Here is a 24578-nt window from a genome sequence, read left to right as displayed (position 1 = left end):
CCTCACTGAGAAAGGTATTGAGCCATGTGGCTAACATAGATAAGAATAATGGGTTAATATAAGCTACAAGAGCTAATAAGCAGCTTGAGCTAATGGACCAATCAGTTTTATAACTATGTGATTTTCTTTGGGGGCTTGCTGGTTGTGGGGTACCGGATGGGACAAAAACCCCAACAAGCAAGCCCCTTCATGTTACACCTCCATACCAATCTTCACTAACATAAAGGGTTAACCTTATGAAATAACTCAAAATTCACCTATTAAAACAATATATAAGCTGGTGTACATCTTTAATCTCAGCACAGAGGAAGCAGGGGCAGGCAGGTCTCTGAGTTCAAGGCTTTCAAGGACAACAATTTGAGACAGCAGAGATTAAGCTAACCATGGGCGCAGGCGAGGGAGCATGGGCAGATGAAGGTAAAAGACCAACCACAGCCCTCAGATGGAACACAGATTCCTTGCTCAGTGCCCCACCCCATCAGCCTCTTCAGAAGCCACTGTGGCCTCTGGTGTGGTGTGTTCTCCAGGCCAGAGGCCTTAGGTTTCTGCATTTTTCTTTAATGAAGATTTCCCACAACAATCCTATCATCTAGAGCGTCTTTTCCTTTCTGAAGGGATCAAAGCCTAGGGTCTTGAACATGACATCCATATGTTCCACCATACTCCTATACATCTAGATATGTTTTCTGAAATTGTGGGAACTATTTTAATTGTCAGACTAACTCAGAGCACAATTGTGATTGTCAACCTCCGAACACTTCTGCACAAGAAGGAAAGTTCTGAATCCCAGGGTTGTATTCTGTATGACACCTGTTATTATTGCATCTTTGTGTGTGTGGGGGGGTATATTGCATGTTCATGCATGTGTGTTGCTCGATAGCAGAGGGCGACCTTCAGTTTTCAAGCTCCCCTTCCACCTTGTTTGAGACAGTCTTTTGGAAATGTTAGTTTTAGCTTTTATCTTTTTTTTCCCTCTAAGTATGCCAAGCTAGCTGGTCTACAAGCTTCTAGGAATCCTGCTGTCTCTGACTCTATGTCCACAGAGGAGCACTGAGATTCCAGACTCACTCTCTCATGGCTCTATGTGGTTTTCAGGGATCCAAACTTAGATTCAAAGTTTGCATGGTAAGCTCTTTCACAAATAAATCATGTTGCTAGCCCCTGTATGGCTTTTCAACAACCTACTAGATATTCAAGTCTGCTTGAGTCTATTTGTAACCATTTGAGCCTAGATACTGTGTGTACATATACACATGACTACTTTACACAGTTTTAATATATAACATTCCCCTGTAGTGGGCTGTCAAGATGGCTTAGCATCCTTAGAACCATGTAAAGGGAGAAGGAAAGAGTAATCTTCATAGAGCTGTCCCTCGACTTCCACATGTACTCTCTCTTTCTCTCTCTCTCTCTCTCTCTCTCTCTCTCTCACACACACACACACACACACACACACACCTCATAGAGCTGTCCCCCGACTTCCACATGTTCTCTCTCTCTCTCTTTCACACACACACACACACACACACACACACACACACACACACACACCATGAACACACATATGCATAGAAATAAGTTTTTTAACTTCCCCAGCAGAACGATCGTATGAAACAAAAGATCAAGTTTTCTTTCCTTCTTATATTTTGTTTTGTCTGGAATTTTACTCTGACATGATTTTAGAAAACTATTCCATTGCTGCCATGCATTCTGTGGTATATGAGTGACCAGAAAAATCCATTTGGCCAGACTCCATCCACAACATTCATGTTTTTCAAAGTCCCACACAGGTGGGAGAGTCTTAGCATGTTGTTTTCTTCCTCACATGCCTAAAGTCCATATCTACCTAAGCACCACAAATTACACTCCTTTGTGTGTCCTTGACAGTTTTTGAGATAGTGGATCTACCTTCCAATTGTGAACGTGAAAGCCACATGAAGTTGATCTTCACAATAAATGGGGTCTAGGAATGGACAGTTAACCAGATGGGTCATGACAGGGCAGGTGGTTTGGTAATTAAGAAAATTTCAGTCTCTCATATCTATACCCCCATGCTCTCTCTAAGAGACAAAGCAACAAGTCTTTCCTGCATATACTTGTAGGAAGGAAGTTAAGACATCACATTTTTTCTGAAGCTTTAGTTTAGTTAGCAGCATTGGGGAGGAGACTGAAATAAATGGACATCCGGCCAGCAATGACCTCCACACTCTCTCAGGAGCCACACCAGGGAAGAGAGCAGGGGGAAAGCCAGAATGGCGATGCACACGTCACTACGGTGAAAGCCCACAAAAGGGACCCTGGGTCATGCTGCTGGCCCACTGAATCACTCCCATAGAACCTGATGAATTGTTTAACTTTGATTTACAAAATCTTAACAGTAAGATCCTCTTGCTGACACACTGTGTGCCACTAAACTCACTTTAGTTCCTGTGCTCCCAGGAAACCAGACAACTGTCTCACGTCCTCCTCCACCTGGAGCATCCTTAGGAGGAAAAGTCCCCACACCTGAGATGAACTGAAGGCATGCCTCCATTCCCTGGAGAACCTCTGTCCACAGAAACTGCTGTGTTACTCTTTGTACCCGGCTGCCCTGGCACGTAAAACGTGCTAAGTTAATACCCACCAGATGGATCAATAAACTGGAAAGTACACAGAGCAAGCCTCTTTGCTTCTGCCTCATTCCTGGCTGCAAGGATGCACACAGGCACAGGGCGGGAGAGGGGGGATTCTAACAGTCTCTGCCCCTGAAGGGCTGAACCAAGTCTATTTAGATTTCCAGACACAATTGCTTCCAGGGCTTACCTAACTTAGAAAACTAGGTGAAAGAGGAATTCAGTGAAGGTTGAAAAGCAAGATAGTTCATAAAACAGAAGTCAGTTAAAAGCACAAAGCCATGAGACCTGCCTTCAAAATGCACGGACACTGCTTTCATCTCTGAGCATGATGCTGCTGGAGACATTCCAAGCTAAACATTTAGGATCTGAATTGTGATTTGTACGCCCTCTCTCTCTCTCTCTTGCATGCTCTCACACACACACATGCACGCAGGCACGCACACACACACCCTCTCTGTACTAGAGGCACGCTGGACCTTTTTGCAGAACAGTGTTCATATGCCCTGGAGTAAAATACATTCAACCCTCTTAGATTCCGCAAAATAATTAGCATTCCTGTCTTCATAATAGTTGCTCTCTCTCTCTCTCTCTCTCTCTCTCTCTCTCTCTCTCTCTCTCTTTCTCTCTCTCTAAGAAATAAGCACTTTTTATATCTGTTAGTTGACTAAATAAAAGATTGGTCAAATTGTAAATGGAAATGTATAAGCTAATTATTTTTGCCAGAATAAATACCCAGTTCAGAATGAATTGATTTAACGTATATCAATGTTTTAAAAAAATCAAATAAAGTTCACCCTTGAACCAAGAAAAAAACTAAAATTTTAAAAGATCAACAAAATATTTTGCCAAGTAGCATCCAATATGTACTGAAGGACTCTAGCGGACAGAACAAGGTAAATATGGCTCTGGCAGGCTTCACCCTTCCTCCATCTCCTCTGCCTTGCTAAACTGTTAGAAGATTATATTCCTAAAGCTAGCCACCAAGGTCTTTTCCCTTATTTGGCCATTTTCTTCTTCTAAGGCTGACCATGAAGGTTCAGCTATCCAAATATTGAAGTCCAGCATTCAAAAGATGCCCAGTTAGCTACCCTAATTAACAAGCCCAATCAAAACAAACCAACTCATCCTAACAAGGGGTTTCCCCCTTTTCCTGTATTTTGTTAATTCCCGGCCACCCAGACTCAAATAATAACACAGAAACTATATTAATTACAACACTGCTTCGCCTATTAGCTCAGGCTTCTTATTAACTAACTCGTACATCTTAAATTAATCCATTTCTATTCATCTGTGTATCGGCTCAAGGCTGTAGCTTATTGGTAAAGATCTGGCATCTGTCTCTTTTGACAGCTGCATGGCATCTCCTTGACTCTGTCTACTCTCTCTATACATCTCTGTTCAGATTTCCCACCTGGTTTTACTCTGCTAAGCCACTGGCTAAAGCAGTTCTTTATCAACCAATGGTAATAACACATATTCACAGCATACAGAGGGCAATCCCACATCACCTGTATAGATTGCCATTTGCCTTTGGGTCACAACTGTCTCCCCTCTATCCAGAGGCAGTCAGTACTTTGTCACCTCTCCCTTGTCCTCTATCTCCTGCCTTTGTCTCACATTCCCTGCCTTTTCTCCCTCTGGGTCAAATGAAGTTTCTTTGTGCTGAGAACTTGGTGTTGGGTGCCTTGTGCTGATTCCTGTCCTTTCATGTATACTTTGTACATATTCAATTCTTGGTCCCTAAAACAGCATTTATTTTCTATTATTCTACTAAAAGCCGGTGAGTCTCTATCACTCCTACAAATACTTGAAGATACTCATTAGAGTCCCACAAGTTCTTGCCCTGTACTTCAGAAATACCATACACTGGCCTCTAGAGGGGAACACCAGGGCAGAATCCCAATTGGAGGGGGCTTCTCCAAACCCTAACTGCTGAGACACGGATTATAAACCACATGGTTCATGGTCAGCTTTAGCCTTGGGTGGCTGTGTGACGTGTGGGCATCTGAGGAACACTGTTTGCGACAGGGATACAGGCCAGGCCTCCATCCAACCTGCTCATGTGGATTGTGGCTGGAAGCAGGACAGGGTGGAATGAGACACAGTGCTTCAGCTTTTAGAACAGCCCAACTTGAAGGATCACTGAAAAGGCCTACAATTTTGTTCAATTTGTTAAACCAAATACCTCCAAGTAAACTGATATTTTAAAATATCACTATAGGAAGCAACCCATTAACTAGGAAAGCACATTTGTGCGTATGAGTGGACATGAATCTTCTCTTTGTAATTCATGAGGACCTTGCCAACAATGCTGCCTTCCACAGAGAAAAGAAAACAGTTTCAACTAATGGAGTCCAACATGAATAACCTTATGAAACCACACAGACGCAAGGCAGGGACAAAGGCCAAGGAAAAAGTTTCCCAAACTCTCTCAGATTTTAAATACACTCTTCTTGGGAAAAGGCCACTGTCCAACTTCAAAAATTCAACCTCTGCATCTCCATGCACTAAGCTCTCCTCCAAAGCTTGGGTACGGCAGAGACGGCAAAGTAAAGTCAACAGCAAAGAGTTGTTCCCATGTGGGAGGGTGAAGAATCCAGACTGGACTCGTGACTTCAGAAGTTGAGAGTTCGAATTGCCACACATACATAAAGTCACCACAAAGGCCATTTTGAAAACATAAAAGTTTTGAAAAGAATAACTACACAGACAAGGAGGGGGTGTGACAATGACCTCCTCCTAAAAGCAGTCCTACAGCATACCCACAGCTGAGCTCCCTGGGTCTTCAAAGAATGAAGATGTCCCTGTCACTGCAGTCTTAACACAGAAGACCTTCTGTAATACACCGTGGATAGCAGTGCCTTTCATTGCTCCACCATGCCTTCCCAGTTCACCTCTCCCAGTGGTGAACGACAAACAGCTATCTAAGGATATCTTGTATTTTGTATTGCCCATTTCTTCTTACATCAAATCCACAGGGCTGGGGTCTTCCCTGCTCTGCTTGACCACTAATCCCCAGCACTTACATGAACACATTAGGACCAACAAGTCTGAATGAACTATACTGACAGAAAATTACCGACAAGGAGGTACTCCCTGACTCCTGAAGACCATTCGGATAAAGGAAGGCGGTAGTTAACGAAGTGTTAAGTTGGTGAGACTCACACATTACGGAACTGGATGGAAACATTGAACAGATTTAAAAGCAGCAAAGACTGACAACCCTTGGGCTTTGTTTCCCTCAAACATCAAAAACCATTCTCATTTTATGCCCTGTGACTATGAAAATGGAGCCTGGATCTTGGTCTGAAACACAAAAAGGGAAACATTTCACAAGAGAACCACCTCAGTAAAGGCATTTCCCAGTGAAAGACCAGAAAACAGGATTTCAGCACCATCCATGTTTCTGCTTTTCTTTAGCTGAGGCAAAATTAATATTCAGTGACATGCACCATTTGATGAGCTTTGACAAATGTCCTAAGCTATGTGCACAACACCCCAATGTAGATTTAAGCATTTCAACACTGGACAGTTTCCATACCTGTTAGTCAATTCCCACCGTCCTATGAGAAGCTCTATTATAATTCCCACACAACTGCTGAATTTTACCTATCCGGGAACTTCATTTAAATGTGAGGTTCTTTTTTGCTGCTGGCAGCATTAGCAACTCATTTGTTTCTATTGCTTAGCAATATCCCTTTGAATGAGAATGTTATAATTTATTCCTCTATTTTCCTGTTGGTGGACAATGACTTGTTTCCAGTTCAAATAAGATTTCAGTAAGTATTTTCACAAAATATTTATAAACCTATACTTTTGTACCTCTTGAAGAATGTTGAAACACGGGGTTGTTGGAATGCCATAGGCGACTGTATGTTACAGGCATGCAGTTTTCCTGTCTACTTTGTTATCCTTGGTTTACAGCATGCATAGATAGGTTCAAGTTGTCCCACATCACAGCCTACACAAGATATTGTTTGATTTAGCCCCTCTGGTACATACGTAATGGTATCTCCTTACAACTCTAAACCTTACTTCCCTAATAACTAAAACTACTAAGCTCTATTCTGTTGCTGATCAGCTACTCTTACGACTTCTTTGTTTATAGTACCTAAGTTTCTATCTTTGGTTAAAGTGTCTAATAGGGAAAAAAACACACAGAACGTGCAATAGAAAAATTCCAGATGTCATAACAAAAGTGATAAGATATTTAAGAATAAAACCAGCAAAAGATAGAAAACGCCTCTGAAATAAATTAACAAAATAAAAATCAAAGAATCTGAGAGGATGACAGAATAAAAAGAGAGATACTATGTTCATGGGTGGAAGAGTCATTATAATTAAACGGCTGTTCTCTATACATTTATATAATTCAGTACAACTTCAACAAAACACTCACTGAAGATCTTATACAAAATGGGAGTTTGTTCTAAAATTTCTATAAAATAAAGGCCTTCAAGTAAGCAATTTTGAAAGAGAAAAGGTGGTGTTACCATATCATGCAACCAGAGCAGTATGAAGTCCTACTAATAAAGAGAGAGAGAGATTGATGAGAAGATAGCTAAATCAGTAAATGGAATAGAGACTTTAGTTATAATCATGCATCCATGGAAACCCGAATTTAGAAATTAATGGGAATCTAGGCGCAGTGATGCTTTATCATGCTTGTAGACTTGTATATTTTGAAGGCTGAGGCAGGAGGATGGCTGAAGTTCAGGACTTCAAGACTAGCCTAGGCAGCATACAGAGGTGCCGTCTCAAAACAAGAGAAATAAACAAACTGTGAAAATGAATCAATAAATTATGCACATTGAAAATCATATTCTCAGACTGGCAAGATGGTTCAGAGTGACAAAGCATCTTCAGTTGGATCCCTGGAATTCAAGGGGTGGAAGAAGAGAGGGCAGCCCCACCTTCCCTCTCTCAGGCAGAGACCCTGGAACAATAGCTGTCAAAATTTTTTGATTTCTAAGTTTCTTTAGACTCTTAAAGTTCTGCTTATCTAGATTATATCCATCAATATTTATTGTACTAGAGCTTAAAACTGAATGTCTTATACATTAAAGCTGAGAATAAACAAATATATGCAATAATAAATAATATAAAATAAATAAATAAAACAAATAACATAAAAACATACTATGATTTAAAAATTGCATTTCTCAAAAGAAGCAAATGTTAATGTTTTTTGTGAGCTTAGTCTCAAATGGCCAAGCCACCTCTCCAGCCCAGAAGCAAATTTTAGTAAATGTTAGAATGATTTTACATTTTTCCAAATTTGGCGTGATAGATTGTGCATTCAGTCCATTGGAGTCTCAGATATTTACATGTCCTCTGGAGAAGTTCACTGTAGCAGACCAGTCTGATCCCGAACACAGATATCTGCCTCCAGAGCGCTGGGATTAAAGGCATGCACCACCATCATCCAGTCACAAAATACAAATGAGTTTTTACTAAAGTTCAAACACTAAAATACATTTTGAATAATCTTTAAAGAAATGTAAAGCAACTACTATAAAATTAGTAAAAACTGAAAGTCCTAATATTTCCTGTGCAACCTTTGCTAAGAGTCAATTTAGAAACCAAAGACCTGGGACTGGGGAGATGGCTCAGTCATTAAAGGGTAGGCTCACAACAAAAATACAAAAATCAAACATCTGTGAACAACTGTGCCTGTAAGCTAGGACCCAAAAGGACCCTTTATCTCCTTCTAAACCAAAGTTAAGATATTAGGGATTTACAGTTGAGTAAGTATAGAATTATGGGTTCTAGTAATAAACTACGAAGCAGTGTCAACTTGGAGAGGTCTAAATCTGTCCCTCAGTGAGCTTACTTTTATAAATACCACAACAGGAAGAAATGGAGGCAAGCTGTCAATGTAGCACAAAGATTTTCCCAATTAATTTATATTTCAGGCATGCATTCCTGTTTTTACTATGAGCACCTGTCTCGTTTAAATAAAGCAGCATTTTAAGTCTTCCTGTCTACTCTGTCCTGAAGTGTTCAAGCTGAGGTAAAAACGTAAGTTTTGGGATTTATAAACACAAACTTCTATTCTAATAACTCTGCCTGTTTCTCAAAGGAGAGAGTGGTATAAAAATGATGCTTTAACTTGTGGCTTTCTTACCGTTCTTTTGGGTTTTTTTTGGGGGGGGGTGGTTGAGGTGGGAACAAAAACATTACCTCAGTTGTCACCTTGAATGTGAAACCTTTGCAGGCAAGTCATGACTGGGTGCCTGTGTTCTCTACAGTTTATAGAGCAATCAAAGGTCAGGTTCAAAGATAAAATAGCCTTGTTTTTAATATAATGAAATCTAAATCTTTGAGACTGAACTGACAATAGACTACAGCTTTTGTATTTTATGAAATTATCTTTAAATGCTTTGAAGTATGTAAATGTTAGCTTTGAAGTATGTAAATGGACAAGCACCAGGCACATCATTCACATGCATGGGAAGGTTTCGTGCCTTTTACATGTACACATATTTCTTATTAGGCATTAAATATTCAGCTTAGTTTTAATTGAAAAAAAATTGACCACCTACAACTGGCAAAGTGCAATCCACAGAGGAAAACTCTTAGAAAGTAGTGTTTCCCTCCCGTCCTTCCCACTGCTTGTAATCTGCAAAGCTTCTTGTGAGGAAGGACAGGTGACACCACCAGAATCCACAGGGAAGCCTGAGATGACATCTGATTTTGCTGAAAGACGTGGAGTGGGAAGCAGGCTCAAAGCCATGGAGAAGGGAAGCAGGCTCAGGACACGGAGAAGGGAAGCAGGCTCAGGACATGGAGAAGGGAAACAGGCTCAGGACATGGAGAGGGGAAGCAGGCTCAGGACATGGAGAAGGCAACAGGCTCAGGACAGGGTGTCATTTCTGAGAACTTCTAGGAAACTGCATTTATCTTAAAGTTTTGTCTTTCTTCCACTACTTAAAACCTAGTGATCCCTAATTAAACATAAATAACATGATTGAAAATGCCCACAGAAGATAAGTCAGAGTTCAAGGTACACAGAGGAATACAGATTTACAGGCGAGATTTTTGAGTAAAGGGATTTATATCTTTATTATACGACAAAATTTCACTCTATATTCCACCAAACTTCTGTGTTAGTGCACACATGCAACGACCACCAGGCTCTCGTGGGTCCTCTGTGGTCCAGACGCTGAAATCTGAACACCAGAGTGGATCCCAATCAGACGCTAACAGAGTCCCCAGCTGTGGCATTTACAGCCGTGGTCTTCAAAGAGTCGCTTCTGCACTGTGAAGCTGCATGGAAAACAAGCCTGTAAGGCAAAAGAAACAAGAACACGTCCACAAAGACCTCCTCCTCTCTGAATCACATACCTTGTGACACTTCATACACACAGCAAGTTAATAAATTGCTGCACTTATAAAATTTATAAATACATATTGGGAGTATACACCCCAATACTTTCTCTAGCTAAGGCATAATACAGTCAAGTCTTCAAAACAAACACTATTTCTAGTATATTTCTAAATATCATGGTTCTGAAATATTTTATGGAAGTACGGGAAGTACTCATCTGGGTGGAACAGATGAAGGAATTGGATCAGTGAAAGGCTGGGCTGCACGTTTTCCGGGGCGTGAATAGGTAGCTCGTTTCTCGACCCACTCTCTAAACCCTGAAGATAGATCACAGGCACCACCTAGAACGACCTGGGTGGGTTAGGAACACAGCTGCCAGCTCAGAATCCTGGCTCCACCACTTACTTACTTTGGGGAAGATGAAGCACCATGCACCTAACAGCCCTTGTTTAGCAAGGGGATGTAAGGAGCCCCAGATGTTCAAAATAATTATTAATAAATAAAAAGACACCATTTAACGTTACCCCACTACAAGGGTAGGAATGAAATGTCTGAGTCATATTTTAAATTAACTTGACCTTTTGGAAGGATGCTTTTGGGGTCTACTAGCATTTAACTAAAGGGAAGCTTTTTCCCTGAAGAAAAATCCCTCAATATCACTACCGTGAACTCTTCCATCTTGGAACAGCTGATGTAAACTAAACAATGTCAGACCCAAGCCAAACAGACACAGGCATAACTGTACACAGTGTATCTTCTTGGCTTCACTTTCATGCGGAATGTGTGTTTATATTTTGATCTTTTGTCTTTTTTAAATCAAGAAACATTTTTAAACAGCAGCAACTGGAATGACTTTCTTCAAGTTTCCAAACATATTACGCCACACATGGCAGAGCCCACTGCTAGAGCACTCATGAACGCTGCACCAACTGTGTTTATAGCTGAGTTTTCCTGTTAATCTTTGTTCTGATTTTAAATTTCATTCATTTGCTTATTTGTTTATCTTAGACAGGGTTTCTCTGTGTTATTTATTTATTTATTTATGAAAGACAGGGTTTCTCTGTGTAGACCTGGCTGTCCTGAAATTCCCTCTGTAGATTAGGCTGGCCTCAAACACAGAGCTGAATTTTTAAAACTGTTTTGTTTTCATTTAAACCTTAACCTGAAATGTTTAGCTTTAGCTATTTCCAAAAATTACATAATGAAATAGTCTAAGTCATTTGGAATTTCTGAGACAAAAACTGATCTCATAAAATAATTATAATAATAATCATATCACAGTGAGGGTTTACTGTGAAAGTTTGTCACAACTAGACAGTATAGACAGAATTGCAAAAGGCCAAAACATGACCAAATCCAGCAATATCACTGCACTCTGGCTTTTTTCTCCACTGTCTCTTAAGTTTATTTTATTTTAATTATTAATTATTATTATTATTTTACTTATTACAAAGTTTTGTTGCTATGAAAAGCAGTCAGAGCAAATAAAACTCTAGAAACTCTAAAACAACATATACTTCTTTTCTTTACTCCAAGCTTTTGAAATGTAACTTGCAGCCCAAAGGAGGGGAAAAAGAATTCATAACAGAGGGGTTAATACAAACAGCACACAAACTGACATATGAACAAGGCTAAACTTACAAGCCTGGACCCACTGTACTCAGTTAGGAACTCCTCTCGACTACTTCACCTAAACAAACGCATTACACACAAGCTCCATGAACAATTTCTCACAAAAGAATTAATTCATAGATTCAGAGAAACTTAAGAGAATTATTGTGACACTTTTTAAAGGGAAGAAATTAATAAAAGGGGGCAGGGAGGGAGGGAGGGAGGGAAAGGAGTTGTTCTTAGCCTCTGTGGAGGCAGTGCGCAAGCTCAGCTCTCTGCTTTCCACACCCACTTGTTCCTTCTAACAGGTGGCTCCTTCTGGTGCTCTGGACACCTGACAGAGACTGCAGTCAATTACTTCAGTCTCCTGTGCTCAATCCTCCCCTCCTCACTCTGAGACGTCCCATCAATCCCCAGCCTCCACTGGGGGCCTTCTCTAAGGCTACTACTGCTGAAAAATGGCTTGCTTAAGACATCGTAAATAAACTCCTAATAGACAGATTCAGTGTTTTTCTGATGGTATTTGAGAGGCTGAAAAGGAAACACACTTTTTTTTTTTTTTAAAACACAGCTATAAACAAAATCTTGACAGCTGGAAATTTACTGGAATCCAGGGAGTGAGATTTGTAACAATAAATAACCATGCAACATTTACTCCTCGCTGGGGCACCTGTGCAGCCTCAATGGAAAGCTTGTAACTGTCTTACAGAAAGAAAGCTTGATCTTAACTCAGGCAGGTTGGGAAGCACCCCGAGTCCCACCCACCATCCTTTAGGACCCTGCCTCAGTTCCTCACATGCCCCACTGATTTGCCTCTTACTTTCTCCCTCTCACACCTCCCCTCTTCCCCCGCCAGATTGTTGCTCTCCCTTGACTCCCTCTGCAAAGCAGTTATTGGTGGATTACAGGAGAAGTGAGATTACTTTAAGGCCTCTGATGTTTCAGTTTCAACCCCTAATACCTGTAACAGAAAAGAATAACTGTTCTACTCTGAACACCACAAATCTTCTGTGGTACTACTACTGGATTACACTTGTAACTAAAATAATGCCTTCAATATTTTTAGCGTCTGGCACGAATGATATAATCCATTTCAGGATTCAAAGCTGCCCCAAACCACACAGTCTCATTAACTACAAAACCCTCTTTCCTACAGTTGTGAGCCGAAAGGAGACATCGTTTATGACTCGTGCAATGCAGGTTTATATTAAATCCCAAAGGGAGCCAGAGCACCCCAAAATGTTCTCCCTCAGCTTTCTGAAAAGTAAGACCAGACTGGCTTCCAAACAAAACAATGATAACGCTACTCTGTAGAGTTCCTATCAGTTAAGGTCTCTGACATGTAACTAGTGCTTGCTGTATACACTGCCCTAACGACCTCACAAATATTAACTCACTTAGTATGAATTCTGGGCTATCACAGAGATGGCATATCAAATGCTTATCAGAATGGCACTTCTCCACAAATGCCTGAATTTAACATTACAAAATATAACCTTTACCAACGTTTTCAAACTGACTAAATATATTTGAAAAATCCAAAACATATTGTGAGGCTCTTTTAGGAGGCTGGAGAGATGGCTCCATGGTTAACCGCACTTGCTTCTTTCACAGAGGACCTGGGTTCAGTTCTCAGCACCCACAATCGTAACAATCTGTAAGTCCAGTTCTAGGATATCCTATACCTTCTGACCTCTGATGGCAACACACACGCACACACACTATGGTATGCACGTATGTAGATGTAAGAACATTCTTACTACACTTAAAATAAATCTAATATAACTTTTTAAAGGCTCTTATACTTTTTGTCTGTTGTACAAAACAACTGGAAAGCCAGAAATGCATGTCTTTTATCATTTGTTGGCAACACATTGGGAGGCAAGCGCCGATGACTGGCTGCTTTGTCTCGTATCTTCTGATGGACGTATGGCACCGGAAAGTGCAGGTTCTTAGTGAAGCGTATAGGGAAGTAGACCCTGTGTGAGCCTGGAATCCCAATCAGAGCTCAAGGCCAGCCTGACTCACGTGGGAAGTTCCGGGTCAGCCAAGACCAGCTCAATAGTCAGCCCACACAGGGATTCCTTAAAGTGACTATGAACTCAACAGGTTAAAGCCAGTTGAGAACATTCTGCACGGTCTTGTGAAGTCAACGAACTGCCTTTTCCTGCCTTCACCCTCCAGCTAATGGGAAATCACAGGAACCATTTCAGACAGACTTCCACTTTCCAGCAAGTTACAAAGCACTCGCATGTGTCAGGAGTAAAACACATGTGCTTAAAATTGCATGAGGGAATTTCTGCAGACACATCTGATACTCTTTCCTCCCCTTCAATCACTTATGAGAAATAACCTTATTCTCTGAATCTGCACCATGACCACAAGGCCTAACGTTCCAATTTCACTTGATCCTAAAGACATAAAGAGGTCTACCTCTCATCATTAAACTGGTTGACAACTGACAGTCAGGGATAGGGCATAGCTGCCTTCAGCTGTGTACCCCCGGTGACCTCATTAGGCGCCAAAGGACAGTTCTGCCCAAGGCTCCCACAGATGACCCTGGTTAAATGAAATGGGCTATAATATAAAGCCACAAGTCACACATGTGGGAAAGGGACTGACAGGCGTGCCGGCTATGGGAGAGGCTAGAGTGGGTGGAGTAACGCATTATACATACATATGAAATTAGTTCAAAAAGATCTAACTGTATCTTGTACATTCCACACTACTTGGAAGTTGTAAAGATCAAAGTGAGAGCCGGGAGGTGGTGGCCCACACCTTTAATCCCAGCACGAATGATGTGGGAGTCCCCTCTGTGTGCTGTGATTACCATTAATAAATAAAGAAACTGCTTTGGACCTATAGCAGGGCAGAACTTAGCTAGGCGGGGAAAACTAAGCTGAATGCTGGGAGGAAGGAGGACAGAGTCAGGGGGATGTTATGGATAGACGTGCTGAAACTTTAGCTGGTAAGCCACTGCCACATGGCAATGCACAGATTCATAGAAATGGGTTAAATTAATATGTAAAAGTTAGCCAACAAGAAGCTAGAGCTAATTTGTGATTTAATTAATACAGTTTCTGTGTGATTATTTCAGGGCTAAGTGACTGGGAACCAACAAGCTACCTGCTTCTATGCATGAAGGAGGCAGAGGCAGGAGGATCTCTATGAGTTCCAGGCCAGCCTGGCTCTATAGAGCTAGTTCCAGGACAAGCACCAAAGCTATACAGAGAAACCTTATCTCAAACCCCACATCCCTCCCCTCCAAATCAAAGTTTTCTGATGAAGATTTCAAATGTTTAATAGGCTCAGTTGCTACCTGGAAATCTCTCTCTCTCTCTCTCTCTCTCTCTCTCTCTCTCTCTCTCTCTCTCTGTGTGTGTGTGTCTGCATGCGTGTGCAGACATACAAATATTTGATATTCTTGCTGTATGGTTCCACGTTTTAGGCTATGTTTCTATTTTTAATTTTAGTTCTTTTCCCCTGCAACATAGAAGACTAGTTCTATATATTGCTGAAGTTCATCCCACGTTGTCTACTCCGTCAGTGACCCTTTGTAATTTGTTCTTTGCCGCTTATCAATTCAGGGTAATTTGAACTATATTTACTTTATTTTTAACCACTTGAGAAATTCTGAGCAATACAAGACCCAGCCATGATGGCTGTCTAATTACCACTCACATTACTCTAAATTAATAGTGATTCAACAGTCTGTCCTCCTGTTAACCCATCAGTAAGTGCCAGCGTTAGGGATACGACCCTGGCATAGAAGGCAGACGTGCCAGGTGAGGCAGGCAGAGCAGATGACAAGCAGCCTTCACTCTAGTTTCTAGAAATTTCCCTAGAGAGCCACCATGAGTTACTAACATTCTACCACCTACGGATGCCTAAAAGCCAGGATCAGGTGAAAACCCCTGCCCCCAAAAAAGGCATTGCATGAACAGGTAAGAACAGATAGTAACTCTATCAACAAATAAAAGAATAAGAGAAAGGAAGTAGGAGGTAAAGGCCACTGTCAGGCATCTTGCACCATCTATGGCCACATCACCACAATAATGGATCAGACCACTTTCCCAATAACCTCAGGTACCTGGTTTTCTAATTAAACCACAATATAGGAGGTCAAGGTCATAGACTTAATCTTTGTAAGCATCTAATAGGAAACAGTTTCGTGGTCAAACACTTGCCTTTTAACCTTAAGCTATTATAATACCTCCACGTATATGAAAATGATTCACAAGAGAAGTCAAGAGCCAACAATGCAAACCCATTACCAGTACTGGAAAAAACCTGGGACACCCGACCTGTGAGTCAAGCCATGGAACAAATTTCTTACGAACTTTCTGATGATCTGGGCCTCAAGGTCAAACAGATAAAAAAAAAAAAAAAGTCCGGTTCTGCTACTCCGAGTTCTGCACATGACCTCAAACAAGTTAACTGTCCAAAGCCTTAAAGAAAATATATTAAGTATCCAGGAGAGTTTGCTATAAAGGGGCTAGCACAGGCGCAGTTGGCCCCAGATAAACCTGGCAGACAAGAGCACCGAGATGAAGTCAGGCCCACCTGTGCCAGCTCTGGTTTGCAGCACACTGGCTATGAAACACAGAATAACTCATTATTAATCAATAAGCCTCATTAGTATCATGGAGCTGGGGTAATGAACTAAGGCATTTATGGAGGACCTAGCACACCAAAATTGGCAACAAATGGCAGTCCTTTCTCTAACCACTAACAAGAAGAGGGGCGATCTTAGAGTCCACGGTCATCAAGATCCACTGACCAGTGTTTTCAAAGTGTGGGCAGGGCACTGTGGGTATCAGAAAACCTGAGATGTTTGTTGACCAAAACGGGGGGGGGGGGAGGAAAAAAAACCGTATGTCTTACCTATTCATAAAAGCTCTCTAAGAAGGGGACTAGATGGTATTTTCTCAATCAAACTTCAGCCTGCATGTGAAGTGTGAACGTCATTGATTCTGTAACCCTGTGCTGTATCTCAGGGACTGTCGCCATCAAACACTTATTCTCTACTGTGCCAAGAGAAAGACCCGGTGTGTGTGTGTGTGTGTGTGTGTGTGTGTGTGTGTGTGCGTGCGTGTGTTGGGGGGCGGTTTCTTCAGCATTCTCCTGGATATAGAAACACCTTAATCACCTTAATAGGATTGTAAGTTTTTGGTCAATTCCCCATGTGATCGTTTCCACAAATGGTTCTGCCTTGCAATGTGTGTGTGTGTGTGTGTGTGTGTATGACTATATACATGTATGTATGTATATTCTCCCTTTGACCAGGAGTGGGTAAATTCTGGCCTTGCATCAATCCAAGTTCCAGGGAGTACACTTGGTTAAAGGGTTACTTGAGAAACAAAATGATCCAGATGATTAGATGTCCACAAAGTCTAAAAGGGCCATTCACAAAAAAATAGAAAAACCCTGCCCCCATAGAGGTTATACTAATGCCAAACACACATCTGCTGGATAATCATCAAATTGTGTTAGGGTCAAAAGTTCTACAGCCCCTGGAGGTAGAGGTGGGAATAAACAGTGCAACTGGTTAGGGATTTATTACAACTGACCTTGAGTAATTTTTATAGGAAAGAACTTGTAGACTATAAAGCTTCCTAGAAAATATCCCCACTGCTTACAAAAGCATTTGTTTGCTCCAATGCGCAGGATACACGCTCTTGCAAGGACAAATTAAATCAATGCAAAGTGCTTCAGGATAATTAAACAGAAAGGTTTCGGCCGTATTAACATCATTACTAAAGCACACAGAGGTCCTTTACTAAGTCCCCATCTCCTTGCTGCCTGCCATCTAGGCCACTAGTCCCCTTTCCCTTTGTGCATTGCTTGCTTGCAAGTGCACCCCCACGTCACAGACACACACTATGTGCACCAGTGCATGTGCATGCAAGTAACAGATGCCACTGTCCTTTCTATACTATATAGGCTTGCCCTTCTCATTTACGTACAATGTTGCCTAGTTCTCCTTCCTAGCAGAACCAGCATTTGGCTTGGTGTGGGAACAGCTAAAACTATGATTATTCTATCCTCAAAAGCTCCCAAATGTCCCAAATTAAGATTTTAAATAGCAATCTTCTCTTTCACATTTGTACAGCACTAATGTCCGGGGTTTCTCTGTTTTAGACGAGCTAAGCTAAGAATCCATTCATTTTATAACCCATCCAACATGGAATTAATGCTACAAAGAAATGAAAATTTTCCTGGGAAGGGACACAAGGAAATGAAATGAACAACACTTAAGTGTTTCCATTGTATGAAATTCATTGTGGACACACAAATCACTAGCAGGATAAATAAATAAAAGCTGCATGTGCGCTTGCCTTACACCACAAAGAAAACACTTGCACATTGGTACACCACGGCATTTTAGCCTGGGTTCCCGAAAAACATGGGATTTGGGACATTGTGTAAATAAAAGTGTCGGTAAAACGTGTGTGTATCTGTTGTGTCAGGGAGAGGCTGGTAAGCATAAGGGGTGGGACTTGCCAAAAGCAGCTATTTAAGAAAATTCCTTTTCTCTCTCATTCATTCTTTCCAGCCCCAGTGTCTGGCGCAGTCCTTACGGTTACTCATTGGCTTTTCATTCTAAAGACAGATGACATGCTCTTAGAACTTCCTATGGTGCTATTTTTTCCTACACACTTGAAACAAAATCAAAACCATTCAATATACATATATATACTGATTTTTTTTAAAGGAAAGAAAATTATTGGCCTATTTCGTCACTCCAAAGACCCCGTAGATATCTGGCTAAATATGATCCTTTGTTATGCATCCAAAAATATCTCCACCACATGGTATTGGAAAATAATAAATTATTCGTATTCCACGGATGTCACAGCTATTATCATTAATTTGTTTTACCTCGGTGAGTCCGATTTCACACTCCTCTTACTGAGCCCTACACGTTTTGCCTTTTCTCCCCGAACACTCCATTAATAAATTTAAGGGCTGAAAAGAGGACGCCAAGCGCCCTTCATGCACAATGGTCCTCTCCGAGACTGAGACATCTCCACCCATGGGAAAGTTAACCTTCTAGCAAGATGCCCACCCCAAATCGGCCGGGGAAGAGGGGTGACGGAGGGGCTGCAGGAGCGCAACCTCTCATTTCTCCACCTCCAGAGAAACGGAGGGCATGACAAGAGAGCGGAGTAGGTGGGCGAGTGGGAGAGACCGAAATGGGTGCTGAGGGGGTGGGCGGGATGGGAAGGTAGAGAGTGCGGGGAAGGTTGGGGAGCTCAGCGCAGGGTTTGAGAGCAAGGCGGGGATCGCGAGTGAGGCGGGCGCGGCGGTCAGGTCTCGGGGCGCGGGGCGCGAGGGGGCCGGTCCTCACCGTTGAACGCCCCTGCTTCCGCGGCCTCCTCCTCCTCTTCGCCGTTCTCGGAGTCGGAGCGCATGGGCTCCTCGGCGAAGTTGACCCCCTTACTGGGGGTGCCGCCCCCGACGGCGGCGCCCGCGTCCCCCCAGGTCCTGCCCTCATGGCCGAAGCGTGCGGCGCCCTTGCGCTCGTTCTCCTGCTGCAACCGTGTGAAGTGCTGCAGCGCGAACTCCAGCAGGTCGGCGGGTTGGTGCCTTAACACCTCCACCGTGAAGCCCTGCAGCAGCTCCGTGAGTCCCGCGGGGATCTCGATGCTCATCCTGCCTGTGCACGCCCGGGGCGCCTGGGCGCCGCCCTCGCCCCCTTTCCCTTTCCGCGGTCCGGTCTCGGGCTGCGCGGCCACCGAGCGAGCGCCCCCGGCGCTACCGGCTGTGAGCGCGGCGCACAGGGCCCCCGGCTCGGCTGCTCCGTGCGGCGGTGGCGGCAGCAGAGCGAGCACAGCCCGGGGAGGGTTGGCAGCATCTCCAGCTCCTCCCGCTCCCTCTCCCGCCGCTCCTGCACCGCCCCCCTTCCCGGCGCCCCGCCCCCGCCCGCGCGCCCACGTGATCCCCGGAATCCATAGCAACCCGGCGGGCGGGTGCAAGAGCCGCCTTGCAAGTGGCCTCCGGGTGGAGGCAACGGGAACCTAGGGCGTGGGACCCGAGGCCGCGGGCTCCACCAGAGATCCCTGCGCAAATCCCACACATCACTCGCCCAAGCCCACCCAGAGTTGGTGTCGTGCAATTGGTTGAAACTTCAGCCTCCACCTTGGTGGTGGCTTTTTCTTTCCCTAGAATTCAACCGCAAGAGAAATGTGCGTGATGTCTATTGTTCAAGTCACACAGCTATACTGGTTATCTTTTGGATAAAAGAAATACTGCCCCTTGTTTGTTACATCCTTTTTCTTTCACTAGGTTTTATTCTGCCTTTCAGCCACCTGGCTGTGACGTCTGCTTTACAGATGTTCTGCTATGGTGCTTGGTGCATTTCCTACTGGTTGCCCAGACAAAGGCAGCATTTATTGTTATCAATAAATGCTTATCAAACACTTATCAAAGTTAGTTGATATCCTTCAAACACGATGCAGGTCGTCAGGACAGGTGGTCAGACAGCAAAGAGTGCATTGAATGATCAGCCTCGTTGCTTATTTTTAAAGTCTTTCCTGACCCTTTGAATCATTTCAATTAGAATATAGCAATATAAAAAAATAGAACTACACATTTGTGCTTTTTAAAGTAAGCCCTTGTCTTTAAAACGAGCCTATTCTAAGAATTTTGAAGCAGAAAAAATTGTCTTTTGCCAAATTAAACGCCGTTTAAATACACATATTCGTTTTCTACGATTCCCGTTTTACTGCAAAGCACTCCAAGAACAAGCTCACTTATCTGCTCTTCCTCTAGTTTTATTTTATTACCTTAGTTATTCTCCTTTACCTTTCTGCCCACACAAAAGGTAAATTACGTGACTCGGGAAACTAGAAATCAGAAATATCACTTTGTTTTATTATTTTTATAAATATATCTTACCCATGTGTTTACAAGGCATCTTGTATTTTTCCCATTAGGGAATGCATTTCTCAAGTTCAGTTTCTTAGCCTCATAATAATAATGCTTTAAAAAATGTTTCTAAATGGTATTTGGGGAGTGTGTAAGAAATAAGCTTAGAAAATGTGGTGAGGGGATGGAGAGATGACTCAATGGCTAAGAGCACTGATTGCTCTTCCAGAGGACCGAAGTTCAATTCCCAGCTTCCACATGGCAGCTCATAGCTGTTTGTAATTCCAGTTCCAGGGGACCCAACACCCATGGCCAAACACGAATTTATATTAAAAAAATTAAATCATAAAAGAAGAGAAAATGTGATTTTCATATGTGACCATTTGGAACACAGTATTAGTCAAGTTCTCTACCATACATGCATTATTATGTTCAATAGATCCAATAATCTAAGATGCATTTCTATCATCTTTCTTCACTAATGATGTTTACATTAATTATGAATATGATTGTTCATATGCAGCAAAAATGTAAGCTATACAAGTTAAAACAAGATGAGACTTTATTTCTCTTTCTCATAAAGCAGGCCATTGAAGACTTTGGTGGTTCTCCATGGCGATGGGGAATTCACACTCTTTCATGGCTGCTCCACCTCCAGTCATTTAGTTAGATAGCAGGAAAGTGGGAAAGAGATGGGACACCACCCCCCCCCCACCCACAACCACCCCTGCCGCCAGTAAACACACCACATCCTTTCTTGGCTTGGACTTGTTGACTGTACAAATTGCATTTCCTGAAAGTGAAAGTATTGGTGCCTACAAGCCCATGCTCTCTTCTGCAGTGTAATGTCACCATTCCTAAACCAGGAGCAATGTGAGTGGGATTGTGACTGCTTTGGTCAGTGGTGCATTTAGAAGTCACTCAAGTCTTATGGTAAACGCCTGACGTAAGTTCTGATCCACAGGGTTAGTGAACATAATAAAAAGTTGTTTTAGCCTCTAAATGTTAGGGTAGTTTATTGCACAACAATAGCAATTAAATGCTACAATGGTAAAATTTGGGGAATGCAAATATTTAAAGATGAAGGAAGAGCAAATCTGAGAACAATTATTAGTCTCTGCCATGATGGTCAATACCGTTTCCCAAGGACAGGAGAAAGAAAGCACCCTTCTTGCAAACATTAGCAAGAGCTGTATTTTAAGGTAGCATCCTCCAACACGTGTTCCCAACTTCATAGATTTCTTATATGTGGTGTGGTAGATCAGTCACGATGCCAGGAGTTCTCATTTCTTTAGGGCTCTAGAAGTAACTTGGGCATGAAATTAGTAATTGGGTTAGATGATCTGTTAGTCTCTCATCCTGGGAGATTTCCAAGCATATAATACCAAGAGCAGATATGTTTAAACTATCTTTGGGTTTAAACTATCTTTGCGATCAGTGTCCTGATAAGTTTTGTTTGCATGAATTTTTAAGTCAATAACCATGACCAGAGGAAAAAAGGCTTTGTCCCCATGTTCCCATTATGTGATGCTAGAACTGTTCTCAGAACAAATTTTCACTTCTCAAATCATGTTCTGGCTTTTAACCACCACCACATAACCTTTGGGACAATATTTTATGGTTTCCTTTCCTTTCATTTTCAAGATACTTTCTTTTGAGCCTTTGAGAGCAATGACAGTGTCTTATAGGGACTATTTATTCATCTGAGTTTTTTTTTTAAAAAAAGAACATCAGTGCTATTGATTCTTTGCTTGTTGATTTACAAAGCAATTTGCACTAGTTTCTCAGATAATCAGACTAGAAACAGTTGCAAAAGAACTTTGAGTGCTCAGCATTGAAATGCAATAAGAAGACTGCCAGATTTATTTCCACGTCAAAAACTGGACAGAGATACCAAACGGCTTTAATATAACTACTAAAACAAGACAGTGTCAAGAACAAGCCAACAGCTTGGGCAAGTTATACAAGACAGAATAACTATGGTCAATCAATCACTTAGCAATGCCTATCAATAATTAGGGTGTATCTTGATCAAATCCTTCTGGTTCAAACAACAAATATGTAGAAAAAGGAAAAAAGAAAGAAATGAAAATAAACATTTGCAAGCATATAGGAACTATGCTTGCCTCAGTCCTTGGTTTTATACACCCTCAGAATTTTATCAATGACTATGGTTTTGTTTTATCTATAAGGTTCTCAAAACATCAAATCCAACTGGATGGTCTTGATTCAGTCTTAAAAGGGAAAAATTCTAGCACATGCTTGAAGACATTATACTAAGTTGAATATGTCAATCCTAAGAAAATAATACAGTTTGAGTCTACAAATACAAGATAAGTAAAGCCATCAGAGTCCATAGAAACAAAAAGAAAAAACAGCAGTCGCCAGGGGCTGAGGACAGCAGAAGGCAGACTCCTTGTTTTAGTGGGTAAAGAGCTTCAGTTTCCTAATAGGAAAGCAGACAGAGATATCAAATGGCTTTAATACATTTGAATTGGTTGTATAACAATGTGAATACATTTAACATTGCTGGATTGTATTCTTAAAATGGATAAAGTGACAATTTTGAATTATGTTTATTTTGTCACAGTTAATTTTTAAAGATTTATTTATTTATTATGCATACAGTGTTCTGTTTGCATGTTTGCCTGCATGCCAGAAAAGGGCATCAGATTTCACTATAGACGATTGTGAGTCTCCATGTGGTTGTTAGGAATTGAACTTAGGACCTTGGGAAGAGCAGTCAATGCTTTTAACCTCTGAACCATTTCTCCAGCCCCTCTTCAGTTAATTTTAAAAATATATCTTTATTAATTCTTAAAGAATGTCATACAATGCATTTTGATCCTATTCACTCTCAACTCCTCCCTTTAACTCCCCTCAGCTCTACCCAGATGTGGCTATACCTTCCCTTTCCCCATAATTAACTTTTAGCAGAAAATTTCATAACAAAAAGAAACAGGAAAAGAGACAAGAACAAATAAAAATTATCTGTGTGAATTTTGAGCAAACTTAACCAAACTAGAGAGTGCAGAAAGCTGGGCCAGGGTGGAGGGGTCAGCAAGAAACCAACAGGGAGGATCTTCTCTGTCTCCTGGATCAAAGAAGCACTGAGTGCCTCTGAAGGTGGCAGAGGTGACAGGATGGGCTAAATCAGCAAGATGCTCTAGCTGGGACGTATGTGCGTATGCATGTGCAGGGTGTCTCTCTGTTGTCTCTCCGTCTGTCTATCCTATGTCAGTGACTGCTCTGTTCCCCTTCTAACCGGTGTGTGTGTGTGTGTGTGTGTGTGTGTGTGTGTGTGTGTGTGTTTGTGTGTGTGCTAGGTCAGTGAAGGCTCCCATTTCCTCTGACCTGCCAGAGGACCTTGCTCCTGCCATTATTGCCTTTCTGTGGCATCACAGTTTCCTTTCCAACTGAACCTCTTTGAGGCAAGCTGACTGAGATGTCCCCTCCTCGTCCAAGCCCTGAATAACCCCCTCTCCTGTGTGGGGATGCTAACTATGACTTGCTTTGAGATAAAGGGGAAGGGCTTTTGCAAATCACTTAGAGTCTCAAAGTAGTTGGTTTTCAATTAATCAAAAGGGAGATTATCTTGGGTCCAACTTAATCAGGGGAAAGCAATTAAGAAGGAGAAGGTTACCTTGCTGAGGAGCCCAGGGACACACTCCTCTTAGCTCACAGGGCCATCACATTCTCAGTTCTTTTTCTGTCTCCAAAGTCAGTCTTTCTAGTCTCCTTCAGTGAACATGCCTTACCCTTCTGACCTCTACTGCTGAAGTTCCCTGACATCTTTCTCTACACTCCAAGCGATCTCATAAAACTCAGGAGCTTTAACCATTTCTATGCACATGATTCTTGGAGTGGTAGTGATGAGGGACTGCCGTACCACTCGGCAGGTCCATATATCGCCTGAGTCCAGTGGAGCAGGAAATGGAAGACACGTCTAAGGAAGCCCTCGAGGAAAAGGAAGAAGAGGCAGTAAGCGACCTAATGTGTTTGATCATTTCCATCTCTAAAAAATAGTCTGGAAAGAAAATAAACAACGGATTCAGAAAAAACTAGACAGTTGAAATCACTACAGTCCACTCTGGAGAAATCCAAGTTGTCACAGAATACTGCATAACTTAGCTATAAGTAATATTTATGTA

At 42.0% G+C, this 24578-nt stretch overlaps 1 protein-coding gene across 1 annotated transcript in view; it reads right to left on the bottom strand.

The window, feature by feature from the left end:
* Positions 1-19364, bottom strand: part of Prkar2b (protein kinase cAMP-dependent type II regulatory subunit beta) — a 100508-nt gene extending 81144 nt beyond the window's left edge. The window contains exon 1 of the mRNA XM_048415451.3: positions 18908-19364. Within this exon, the coding sequence (XP_048271408.1) occupies positions 18908-19211 (304 nt within the window). The 5' untranslated portion in view covers positions 19212-19364. The remainder of the gene's footprint in view (positions 1-18907) is intronic.
* Positions 19365-24578: the final 5214 nt, after the last annotated feature.

This window comes from Myodes glareolus, chromosome 11 (genome assembly GCF_982192425.1).
Source record: "Myodes glareolus chromosome 11, mMyoGla1.1, whole genome shotgun sequence".
Taxonomy (NCBI): domain Eukaryota; kingdom Metazoa; phylum Chordata; class Mammalia; order Rodentia; family Cricetidae; genus Myodes; species Myodes glareolus.
This window is presented reverse-complemented; position numbering and strand designations above follow the sequence as displayed.